The sequence below is a fragment of the Chrysemys picta genome, chromosome 11 (genome assembly GCF_011386835.1).
Source record: "Chrysemys picta bellii isolate R12L10 chromosome 11, ASM1138683v2, whole genome shotgun sequence".
Taxonomy (NCBI): domain Eukaryota; kingdom Metazoa; phylum Chordata; order Testudines; family Emydidae; genus Chrysemys; species Chrysemys picta.
This window is the reverse complement of record NC_088801.1, coordinates 44,426,945-44,439,884: the sequence shown is the minus strand read 5'-3', so window position 1 is coordinate 44,439,884 and position 12,940 is coordinate 44,426,945. Positions and strand designations below refer to the sequence as shown.

Below are 12,940 nucleotides of genomic sequence, written 5' to 3'. Positions count from 1 at the left end.
TCATACTAGCAGATGAATCTCACTGGATCCAAGCAGAGTATAAGAGGTGCTGAAGTAAACTGGTGAGACAGAGGAGATCCCACAGAGAGAACCTTGGCAACAGCCAAGCTTTGAGGAGAAAGCTCAGGGTGAGGTTTATACTCTGCTTTTGTTGTTAATAATAAAGTCTAACCTTAGGAAGGTGATAAGTTTGGACTATGTATAGTGAGTGTGTGTGCACCCTCTTCAAAGGCAGGGTGGAAACTCCATCTGCTTATTTAGTCATAACCTTGTCAATAATTGTTGCTTACCAGACAGGATAAAAACCTCCAAAGGCTTGGACCAAAGTATAGCAGTGCTTTGCTGAAAAATCTTGTGCTGTGCATAAACCTGTCAGAATGAACAAGTTGCACAAATGAGAACTGTCCACCCCGAAAACCCCACCTGAACACCTTTTGGGTGCTTATAGAATCTTTCAGAAACCTCCATCACTAGCAACCTGTGACACTATTTGGCACTCAAGAACTTCTAAAACTAAGCAAAGGTTGTTCATAGATTGGATTATTCCATTCTGGGTGTATTGAGAGGATTATATACAGTTAGCAATTTAGGACTCGATCTTGTATGAGGATCTGTTAATAAGGATTCCTGTAAAGTCCCACTTACTTCACTTAGAATCTTCCCAGGCACAATGGCCTGTAGTAGTGGGTCCTGAATCAAGATTGGGAACTTATTTTGGATTTTTTTACATGCATGTCTTTCTACTAGTTACCTCAAGTGCACTGATGGTTGGTTTGTTTGATGATAGACTACTGTATGACAGCTCCCTTTAATTTATTTTAGTCATCATAGTCAATGCTGTCATTGTGTCTACAGTGGTATAAGCTGATTATTTTCTCTCCATCTATGTTGCTTGCAGATAAAACAAGCATTGGAATTACTCTAATAACAAAGGGCAGTATAAACAGTTTAGGAATGGTTTTCCTAAGTGGTTATAAATTTTCACGGCTGATATCGTCTCTGATTCTGCCTTACAGCAGGCTATTAACTCTGTATCTTTTAGTTAAAATACAGTAAAGTGAAACATTTGTCCTTTTGATGATTGTCTCTGCTTCTACAAACGCTAGTTTTGGAGAATCTCAATTTTTACTGTGTGACAGAGATAATAGACAATATTTAGTTTTTCTCCCTCTTTTCTTTTTTCTGTTTGTGTGTGCATGTGTATTATAGGCAGGGCTGGTAGCGTCACCTATTATTAAGGTTATCGGACACTTCCCATGATAAGATTCTCTTTTCAGTTGCTTATAACACCTGTTTGGGCTGAAATTTTATGTGCCAGCTATCTGGTTTTTTTTGTAATTTCATCCAAACAGTTCCACCATTTCCAAAAATAAAAATGCTAGGGAAGAATAAGTTGTTTTGCCCATGTTTAAAAAACTCTTTGAAAAGCTCTAGTGCCCTCATGCACTAGAACAGGGATTTCAGTTTGGGCAGGGGTGTGGCCTTTGTGTCAAGGATTTCCCTTTTTGTTTGTGAAAAGCTACCCAAATTTTGCCAATTTATAAGCCATTGGAAAAATCACACTTTACCCATGCTCAGTAGAAACATTTTAGATTATAACAGCTACATTTCTCGAAGTGCTACGAAAATGATAAGTACTCTGAGAAATCAGGCCTTACATATCTCATATTGGGCTCTCCAAATTAGTGGAAACATTTTGGCTTTAATCTCTCTGTGTCTCAGTTCCCCAAGTGTAAAATATTTGTGTAAATCTCTGACAATATTTAGAACAAAACTTTTGTGTAGATGGATTTCTATTACACAACCGATCTAAGCTTACTCTAGGGAATCATATACGGGTCCACATTTAAAATGTCAATGTGGACCTGAAGAAGAGCTCTGTGTAGCTTGAAAGTTTGTCTGTTTCACCAGCAGAAGTTGGTCCAGTAAAAGATATTACCTCACCACCATGTCTCTCTAGTATCCCAGGACCAACATGGCTACAACAACACTGCAAATTACCTGAAGTTTGTCATGTGCATTTGGACTATGGATATTTCAAGTCTGTATTTTTCCTCCTCACTTTTCCAGGCCTGTATAGCTCAATACATTTGCATCCACTCAACCAGCTAAGGTGAGAAGAGGCTAAAAAGTAATACAGCAGCTCTCACTAACCAAAACAGCTTCTGCATCTTCTCTTGAGCACAAGGCATCATTGGACCCCTGTTTTTTATTCTGAGCTTTGCCACTAACCTTAATGTGAGTCACTTAAACAGTCTGTGCCTCAGTCTCCTTATTTCTAAAATAGGGTTTAAAATGTTACACCTCTCCTAGGGGCTTGCAAGGGTTAGTTAATGTTTGTTAAACTCTATGAAGTCCTTTGATTATAGGAACTAGAGGAATATGTGAATTATTACCAATCTAACTGTTTAACGTTAATGCTAATGTTTGAAAAAAGACTGCAATGGACACAAGAGGTTGCTTTTGCACAGTTAATTTAAAGGATTTGCAAAGCTCTTGAAACCACAGTAAAATAGGAAGGGTATAGGCTGCCAACCAGCACTGCAGCTGTCATGGAACAATCAACCCAGATAATGTGAGTGAACCATGGCTTCCCACTTGTGACTGACACTGAACATGGGATAAATATGAATCTCTATGTAGCAGCCATGACTTGATCTAGTTAGCGAGATGGAGTTGGGAATGCAGACAGCACAACCCTGTGGGATTATCTGACAGCCTGGATGATCAGATTGAGGAACATCGACAGCACTTAAATCTGGCTAGTAAGGGAGCTGCAGAGACCACCTGATTTTTCAGTTGGTCCTTTTTCAAAAAAGTCACCAGCCCAGCTGCCATTCTGTTCAAATTCCTCCTTGAGAAATATAACATGATAGTGATAATATATATTCTTTACTTTACATTTTCCCCCCATTGATCTTTACCAAGAAACAAATATAGCAGCTGATTAGTTATACAGGCTCTCAATACTTAGATAAAATCTGATGGTGAGAGGCCTTTTCCTTCTGCCTTTTTAACTACCTATGTTTGTTCTGGAGTGCTGTATACCTTTCCTTTTGGTTTCTAGATTTAATCTCTTCAATATGGTCTTCAAGAATAAAATTCCTTATGTAATGCCTGTTACACACAATAAGCAAATCCTATTGATTCCTGGGCCCATGCCAAGTGCTCAGTTCTGCAGAAGAATCTTGAATATGTCTTTAAAGTGCCCAAACTGTGCTTAATTATTGCTTTGAGCTAGTGGCAATTGAACTTCTTTGTAGTTAAGCACAGGTGAAAGGATTTCACATTTTAGGACAAGGGGCCTCCTGAGTACCTACTAGCACTTCCTTCAGATGGGACAAGAGGTTATTGAATTGTTTATTCATAATAAGTTTTCTTAATTAAATCAAGGTAACTTCAAGTTACTAGTGTTGAATTGTTCATTCTGCAAAGAAAATTGTCTAAAAGAGGCAGTAAAACAGTATTTGTTCAATTGCAATCTTTTCTGTTGCGCTCCTCTTGATAAAGATTCCAACAGAAGATTTACACCTTCTATAAGAGAGAGTCCCAGTTACTGTCGCTCTGTATTCCTTCACCTCAGTTAGTTTGCATGTCATCTCCAGGTATACATTGTCCTGCTAATCAGAGTTAAACAAGAGAAACTGTTAATAAATCTCTTACGGTTTACTATAATATCTCAATACTGAATTAAAATAATTTTCAGTACGAAAATTAACTCAATTCGTGGCAATGCCTATACAAAACTTTATCTCATCAACTGAAGCTTAAGGATTGATTATGGGATCTCCTTGCACAGCCGTGCTGAGGGGGAAGGACTCTTTCTGACCTTCTTATTGGTGCTTGCTTTGGGCCTAAGCTGCTGCTTTTACTGTGAGTTTCTTCCAATGCTGTGAATTTCTCTTCTGTTGTGCATTTAGTGTTTTCCGTTCTTCATTACGGAATGAGCTGCTTTTTTTTGGTTCCCTCTCATCTGTCTTTCCATGACTGCCTCAGTTTCAAGGATTTTTGTCCCCTTTTTTCCTCAACTTCAGTGGTGATGGAGAGCTTATCTCTTAGGTGTTTGGGTAAATTCAAGTATCAGGGCTTGTCACTTCTCCATTGACTCAGCACCTGATGGACTGGTCTCAGTTGCTTCTTTAGTGCAGGCATAATATGCTGTAGCAGTCTGGCTGAGAAAGCTCTTCGAAATCTCTGTGAAGTTTTACTTTTAAAAATTTTATTCAGTACATTTTTTGATGTCATTCCACTTCCATAAATGTTTTAAGAATCTTTGCAGAGCTCTTTCAAACAAATAAAACATTAGTCTGTATCAAAGTCTATTTCCTTTACGATATTGCTCTTTAAAGTACACATATTTTAAAATAATGTTTTAAAAAGTAGTTTCTTTTATTAAACAATCCTTCAGGAGTCATCTTGGTTCTTTCTAAAACCTTGAATCAGCAGCATTCTTCAGCCAGTTAAAGCCAATGGGACTGTTCCCCTGTGTAAAGCGAAGTATGTGTGTGTTTGCAGGATCAGGGCCTAAGTTTGCTGAGCATTGTATAAACATGCAATTTAGTTAGTTAATTTTCCATTTAACAAATATACATCTCTCCGTTCCTATTATATTAATTTTTTTTCCTTTTGTGCATAAGTTAAATATGTTAAATGGGAAATTAATTCTGTTGGAAGTTCTCCACATGAGAAACACAAAAGAAGAGATCATAATAGAACTAACACACTGTTTTTGAATATTTTGAACATAATGGCGTTGCACAGCAAACAAAATTTACAAGCAAAAATTGAGTATAGTGGGAATACTCATTGTATTAGTCTGGGAGCATAATGTAATAACTGAGAACATAATTTGGCCTGTGTAGTCTGTATTATTGATTATAATGGATGAACTGAAAGAACTTTAAGATCCCAGTCTAAATTTACAGGACTTAGAGAAAAAATCAGATCTCTCTGCTTGACGCATTAGATATAAAAGCCTATAAAAAGGAAAACAGCATGGGATGCTGCAACACTATTTGTAGTCAGTTTTCAAAATCATTATTTCAGGTAAAAAGGGACAGGATTTGGTTAGAGCTGGTTGGGAATTTTCTGGCAAAATGGTATTTGCGGGGAATATACCAGTTTCAACAAAACTTTCATCAGGAAAGTTTTCTCAGGTTGAGGATGGAATTTCTGATCAAAACCGAAAAGAGAGAGAACCCCGCTAAGAATAATCAATAGCCCAGTGGTTAGGGCCCTCACCTGGGAGATAGAGGTTTTAGCCCATAACCTGAATCAGGCAGTGGGTCCTCTCTCAATCTCTCCTTTGGAAGCTGTTCTGCTTTGGATAGCTAATTCAATGTTCACTGGAACATGGACTTGAAGCTGCATCACCCAGATCCCGTTAGTGATTGCCCTAACCACTGGGCTATAGCGTAAGTCTCTTTCTCACTAGCCCAATGCATATTTAATTTTTATTTATGCAAAGGGCGCCAACAGAGGAGACAGACTGAGACTGACTAGAACCTGGTGGTTAGGGCACTGAACTGGTATGTGGGAGGATGACAGAGTAGGGATTTGAACCCTGGCCTCCCGCATGCTAGATGAATGCCCTAAACACCAGGCTTTTGTCTCTCACTTTCTGTTGTTGGAGCTCTTCCACTTTATATAAATAATTAAACATTACTCATGCCAGAGAAAGAGACTGAGTCAATAGCCCAGTGGTCAGGCATTCGTGTAGGAGTCTAGGCCTGGTTCAGACGAGGGACTGGAACCTGAATGTCTGACATCTCAGCTATTGGCATCTGAGCTATTGGTTGGGTGTGTTCTCTCATTTTTAACAATAAAAAGAAGAAGAAATGTCTTGCTTTTATCCCAGTGTGGAACAGGAAAATGTTTGAAATCTCCAATATTTTCACAGGATGGAAAAAATAATGCCTGCCCAGCTTTAGATTTGGTCTTACATGTGGAACTTAGTTAATGATTCTGTTGGTAATGAATTTGCTAGAACAGAGTTTAGATCTTAGACTGATACTTGCATTGATTCTGCAGTGCTAACATAAGTAGAAAGTAGTAAAAACTTAGTTTTGTTACTAAAGGCAGCTTATGATTCAATACACAGTGCAATAAGATCTCTTGGGTAAACATATGATCTCTTGGATCACTTTCTGTAGTACTGCACTAAGCATTTTCTTCATAATTGTCACTACAACCTAATCCTGGGATCATTTCCTAGGTCCCAGTGTTAGAGCAATTACACTTTTTTTCTGCTTTATTAACTAGGTTTCTTCTGAGGTTGCACAACTATAAAATATCTACTAGCAGAGAATATTTCCCTGGTACGGTAAAGCCAATTATGGGAATTTTGGACTTGGCACATTTCTATTTAATAATATTTGGGTATTAACATAATCTTTTCTTGCCTGTGTCTGCTGTCTTTTTTAAATCATTGTGCCCCATTTGCTCCTTGCCTGTGGAATAGGAACTTCTGCTTGTGCAGTGGGAAAATAGAGAATATGAATAATACCAACTTCCTGATATGGAAAATTTGTTTCCCCTGTTTCTCAAAATAAGAGTTCAGTGGGACTTAACTCTTGTATATACCCTGGATGAATTTTAAACACAAAAAACACAGGATTTGTAATAAATTTGGGTCTATGCATCATATACTTTTTGATGAGCATGCCAAAGTTCCAGTAATACATGGGGTTCGAAAATATTTTCATCTGCGTTGCTCAAGCCACTTTGGCTGAGACTCAGAATCACACTGGTCTGATTATTTCTAGAAAACAGATTCTGCTTTTAAACTCAAAATCTGATCCTGCTCTCATGGACTCCCACATAACTCTGTAGACTTCAGCAGGGTTACACCTGTTTATTCCTTTGTGTACTCTAAATGAGATCAGAATCAGGCCCTAAATTAAGTTAGTGATGTTCATTTTTGAGAAAATATTGAGTGTCCATCTAATATATTTGCTTTGTACAAAATAAATGGATATTATAAATAGAAATACTGAAAAAGTGTGTTTCATTTGGCAGGCATTTGATGTTCTTGGAGGTATTGAAGCTTACCTTAAGCTCCTTAACTCAGAGGGTTTAAGTTTGCCTATCTTGGCAATGAAGCATGAGGAATTACAGGGAGAAATTAAAGACTGCACAGCTGATGCTTTGCAGAAGGGAAAAGTCTTAGTTAGCAAAGGAGATTCCCACAGGTGAGTAAAGAGTGCTCTATTGCTCCATATTTTTCAACTGTTTCAGAGCTTCCACTAACCTGATCGAGGATAAAAACTCATTTAGGGCCAGTCTGTGCCCAGTAACTCTTTGTGTATGGGGCTAGGTCTCAGTTGCATGACTGAGTCCGCAAAATTTGTCATTATTATTTTTCACTGATATCATTTGAACAGATTGCTCTGTCTCCTGTCAGAAGTTTTTGGGTTTTTTTAGAACTGTATACACTATAACATCAATTATATACATCAAAAGCTATATTAGTGCATGTGGCTGCAGTTATGTCAGGGAAATATTTAGGAAAAGACAGTCTGGTCAAGATAAAATAAAATAAAATGTCAACAGATGCTCATTTTTACAACCCCAAATGCAAATGCCTACCTGTATATTAAATTTAATAATTAATAACATATGAACATAATACATATTAAGCTAAATGTAAGAATATGAACAGTTTCTCTGCTTCTTAGTGACCTTCATTTATTAATAAAATAACCTTTCTTTTCCCCCATCTATTGTTAATAGCAAGAATGGTGCAACTCTATGGACCTGAGTGGAGTTACTCCTGGTTTACACTAGTGTAACTTGGATTAAAATCAGGTTGTTTCCTATTCTTCACAACTTGGTAGGAGATTGATGTAATGGTAATTAGCCCCATTCCAGGGCTGTAGAAAGCTTTGCTTCAGTGGGGGACTTCAAAATCTATGTAGGAACTCTCTTCACTTCAGGATCCTGTGCTATCACTTACAAACAAACAAACAAAACCCTAGCAACATTGCACTGACTTTCATCCAGAGGGGGCCCTCTAGTCCTACTGCATTCTGTGAGTAGCTCCCACTGGAGTTATTTAAAGCTTTGAGCCAGGCAAAGAGGGCCTATAATAAGTTCAGTGACTTTACCCATAACACACACAGCTGGTTTTATTGTTCTTCTTGCTGCTTTAACACCTACTGGTATTTAAACAGATAAGCAGAATAGAAGAGAGGGTTTTCCTCAGCTTGCTTTCATTTCAGTGGTTTTCTTAAGCCAGCAGCAATCACAGACCCCAGTGGCAGCAGATACAATGCAAACAGTATTCCACATTGCATGGCTTTCTAACACAGCATTGATTGATGGTATGGAGTCTGCAGACTTTGTGAGAATGGATCCATAAAATCACTGCAGCCATTAACTTTCTCTCTCTTTTTTAAACGTATTCACTGTTTGAGTACTCTGCTTCAGACTAGAAGCCCATGTCGCAGTGCTGGGATATTGAAACCCCAGGACAGGTCGAGAAGGAAAGTGACAAATTGACATGAAGTAATTGTGTTAGAGGTTTGTGGTGAAATTAAATAAAAATCCCCCTGTATAGGCAACACTGATAGCAGCAGTGCTAATATGTTCTACTGTTTGCTGTAGGAATGTGCCCTTACTGAAAGAAGACAAACTCTTTTCCAGGGACATCTAGTTAAAACTTCTCATATCCAAGTTAACCATCCTTTATGGTATTAATATTTTAGTTTTTGAGCATCCAAAATTGTGCTCGACATTTTACAAACAAATAAGAAAGATGTGGTTCCTGTCTAGAAGACCTTATGATTTAAATATGATAAAATGCAACAACTAAGAGCAACAACCAATATGTGTAGCAAAGGTTAAAGAAACAGAGTCACAAGAGGTCACTCAAGTTAATTAAACACATCTTAATAGTTTATCAAAATATGTACATTTTGAATATTGAAAATTTCCATATCCTAGCTTTTAAACAAAAACAGACACCTCCCACTTCCTCAAAAAAGAAAACAAAAAACACACGTCTTCTGTTTTTCCTCCTTCCCCTGCTGATTTCCCTCCAATCCTGACAAGTTCACTCACTACCTAGTTTTAATCTTCCCCGCACTGAGTCAGCCTTTATTTATGCTCTATCATCATCCATTATCTGAGACCAAAGTGATCAAATCCAGGTGCCAGAGTTAGACTCCTAAATCTGCATTTGGGCACCTAAATCAAAGTAGCTTGGTTTTCAAAGGGCTGAGTACCTGAAGCGTCCATAGATTTCAGTGGGTGCTGCAGGTGCTTAACGCCTCTTAAAAGAGAGAAACTTTTATATAGATGCCTAAGTATGGGTTTGGGAACTTAATTTTTTAGGCATCCAGGTTTGGAAATGTTGGTCTAATACACTAGCTTTCTTCTTTCAACTTCCCCAACATACACTCCAAAGAACAGCTCTCAGAGTCAGGAACTGATGGCATCAGAGGGGTGCACAGAAGGTGCCACCTTTATGGTGCTCCTGGCGGCCAGTCCTGACATGTGTCATCTTCAAGATAAGTCACTGCCCCCAGAAATATTTTGAGCTCTAGCTAACATGATGCTTCTGAAAGGAGAGCAGGGAAGTCTTCCCTCTTGGTCATTATGAAACCAATGTGCTATTGGAGGTGCCATCTTTCAAATGAGACATAAAGCTGAGTTCTGACTACTCATCTTAGGAGACTGGCTAGTACTTATAGAAACTGTCCTGTCTTAGGTGATCTGAGTCGCTAAGGGCCTATAGGAGTGCTGTGTCAGGAAAAGGAAGAGATTTTTGGTGGGATTATATTTGCAGAAAGTAGGTGATGAGTGCTTCTCCCCACCCACTTGAGGTAAGATCCTTTAGTTACTTGGTATTCAGCAGAGAAAAGGATTTGGAGATGGAAGGGGTCTTAGTTGTGACAGGTGAGTGAGAAGACTTAATGGGAGCTGAGGTAAGGACACTGCAGGGAACAGCAGAGAGACAGCAGCAGAGCTCACCTGGCTTCCATCATTTACCTTAGTAAGGTAAAGACATGTACTCTTGTCTTTATGGTATGGACTTTAAAGGTTCTATGAAACTTTCAACAAGTGTTCAGGGTGATAGCCCCAAGTTTCAACTTGTGTATTCCTTCCTAAATTCACTCTATTCATTCAACTGGATATACAGTATTCTTCCTATTTTCCTCTCTTGGACTGTTGTCGAGTGTCTCTGAACTGTGTTAAACAGCAGTTACTACATTTCAGTCCAGAGATGGCTTCTTTACTGTGGTGCGTGAAATGATCCCTGTATAGGCCATATCATTTTCAAAGTATTTTTGAATTCTTCAGTATGAGAGCCCTAGGGTGAAATCCTAGCCCCAGGGAAGTCTATGGGAAATTTGCCATTAGAGTCAATGGGGCCTGGATTTCACTTCTAGAGTCCTGGCTAGAGCCAAACTTAATACAATATACTAAGAAACCAGGTTTTCTAAAACAAAACATTGGGAGTCAAGGACAGAGAGTAGAAGGGGAAGGAAATTTTAATTTCCCATCAGAAAGACAGTAAAAATAAAGGTCCAGTTAGGGAAGGAAATATAAAAGAATGACCAATGCAAGAGGAGAAACAAAGAGACAGTGTTTTTAAAGAAACATACATGGGAATCTCTGTTAGGACTTAGTGCAGCATGTGGGTATTGAAGAAGTTTAGTCGTATGTTTAAGTGGCTGCTTTGTTATACAAAGGAAAAGAAAGGTGTATTCTGCTAATGTAATAGATAGTTAGCTGTCAAGTGCTTACCATCTGCTAAGAGGAGCAGCCAGTAGAAATTTATGTGGAATTTGAAAGCAGGTTACAGCTCCCTGGAAGAGTAATTGGAACAGAATAGTAGAGACTGTGCCAGCAATGCCCCTCTGCCATGTACATTGGCCAAATCCCCCACTTGGTAAGGCAATGCCCATCTTTTCATGTACTGTGTATATATACCTGCTACTGTATTTTCCACTCCATGCATCTGATGAAGTGGGTTCTAGCCCACAAAAGCTTATGCCCAAATAAACGTGTTAGTCTCTAAGGTGCCACAAGTACTCCTCGTTGTTTTTGCTGATACAGACTAACACGGCTACCCCTCTGAATCAAATAGATTAAAAAATCCAATTCAGATTTTTGTGTCGAATGAGACTATTGGTAGAATATAGTTACTGATTTCATGTGAGTTTCCATTTTTGAAATTAAAGCCTGTTGAAGATTCAGTTGCGCTGTAGAAAATGCATTTTATATTAACTCAAAATTTCTTCAATCAATTAATTTTTTTTCTATTAAGAAAACCCTCATAATCATCCTGGCCAGTCTGCTGGCCTATCAGTAGTTTAAGATTTTCCCTCATTTCATTGCTGATTAAACTCATTTTCACCAAGTCATAAATTAATTATTTGTATTAAAGGTATGCAGAATCAGTAGTACTTTCCAAGATTTTATGAAGCTCTAAATAATCATCTACAGGAGGTATAACCTTAATCTCTATTAGTGTTTGAAGGAGCTGCACTGATAAATTAAAAGGAATATCTCTTCTTTAAGAAATGTTGAAATAGAGGGACAACTTTTGGTAAACTTAAGGTTACACTGAAAAATAAGAGGTTACAAGTATGATGAGAAATTAATTTGCAAAATTCTAAATAACTTATTCCATAAATAATGTCCTTTTTGCGATCTTGGATTTTGTATGGTCCACATTTTCTCACCAGATTCAGTCTAATGCCATACTCCATGGCATTAGATAGGCATGGTTGATCGGGTATTCCTCAACTTCAATCAGGATGGCTGAACTTGGTCTTCTGAATCACTGGAACTGGCCGTATATAAATAGTTGAATTAAGATAAGTACATTAGGAAGTCAGCAGAGATTAAATTGACAAAGTTCACACTTTAGAAGTATTCGTCTTCTAAATTTTGGATTCATTTATGTATTTATTTATCTTTGTCAGAGACAACTTCAATAATAAATTAATTAATATGAGTATTAATTCTTTTTTATGCACCATCTTCAAATCCTAATTCTATGTGATGACTTGTTTACAATTTGGAGAGAACTGCCTCAAGCATTCATATTATTGCGAATTGGCACCCTGGTGCTTAAATGTTTCAGATTATAAAACAATCAGTGCTTTCTCAATTGATTTATTCAACACTTCTATTCAAACAGCATCTTTAAACAAATGTTAGCTTAGAGTGTGGAGGGAATGAGATGGCAAGTTTTGTGCACTTACTATAAGAAAATTGAAACATTTGGAGGCAAAGTGAAATATCCTTTTAAAAATAGAAATCTAAGCCAGTTGGTATGTCAGATATTTTCAATTGTTCATGTTTCATTTCTCTCCCTTCTGCTCAGTTCCTTTAGGGCCAGAATCTACCTTACTCCATAAGTAGTGCAACTGAAATCATTGGGATTAACAGTGCAAGTAAGGGTATCTCCGTCTGAGCCTTACTTATGCATTGAATGTGAAATAATTTGTTAGGAAATGTCATTTCTCTGCTCTGCTCTGCTCCTTAAGAATTTTATCTGCATTATTACTGTTACGTTTTTTTAAGACTTGAATTTTTAAAATCTTGCTAAATCATTTCTGATATGAAACAGAAGAGCTATTTTTATTCACCTACTGTCATCTTGCTGGTGCACAAGCCAGGAAAAGTTTTAACAGCTGTATTGTTCCAATTTAGCTCTTGGATGACTGGAATTCAGGAAATGATAGAATATGTTCAGAAAAGAGTGGATCAACTAATCAGACAGTGTCCTGCTTACAAAGAACTTGCTTTAAAGAAACAAGGGCTCACTGCCTCACTAGAAGATTATCTAAAGAAGGTACATTATAAAAGGCATCCTCATTAATGTATTCATGCAGACTGCATTGAATTTCTGTACTATAGCTGTTAGAACATTAGATTGCGCTTCTGGCTAAATAATACCAAATAATGTACTTAGCTGGTAGAGAGG

At 37.7% G+C, this 12,940-nt stretch overlaps 1 protein-coding gene across 15 annotated transcripts in view; it reads left to right on the top strand.

Annotated features, from left to right (window-relative positions):
* CCDC141 (coiled-coil domain containing 141) overlaps nt 1-12,940 on the top strand; it is a 147,789-nt gene that overhangs the window by 72,857 nt on the left and 61,992 nt on the right. For all 15 annotated transcript variants that reach the window (XR_010591332.1, XR_010591331.1, XM_065560825.1 and 12 more), the window contains 2 exons: nt 7,018-7,190; nt 12,667-12,808. Coding sequence is in view for 13 of the 15 variants with exons in the window: in XM_065560825.1 (XP_065416897.1) it covers nt 7,018-7,190; nt 12,667-12,808 (315 nt within the window). In the remaining 2 variants the exon portion in view is untranslated. The remainder of the gene's footprint in view (nt 1-7,017; nt 7,191-12,666; nt 12,809-12,940) is intronic.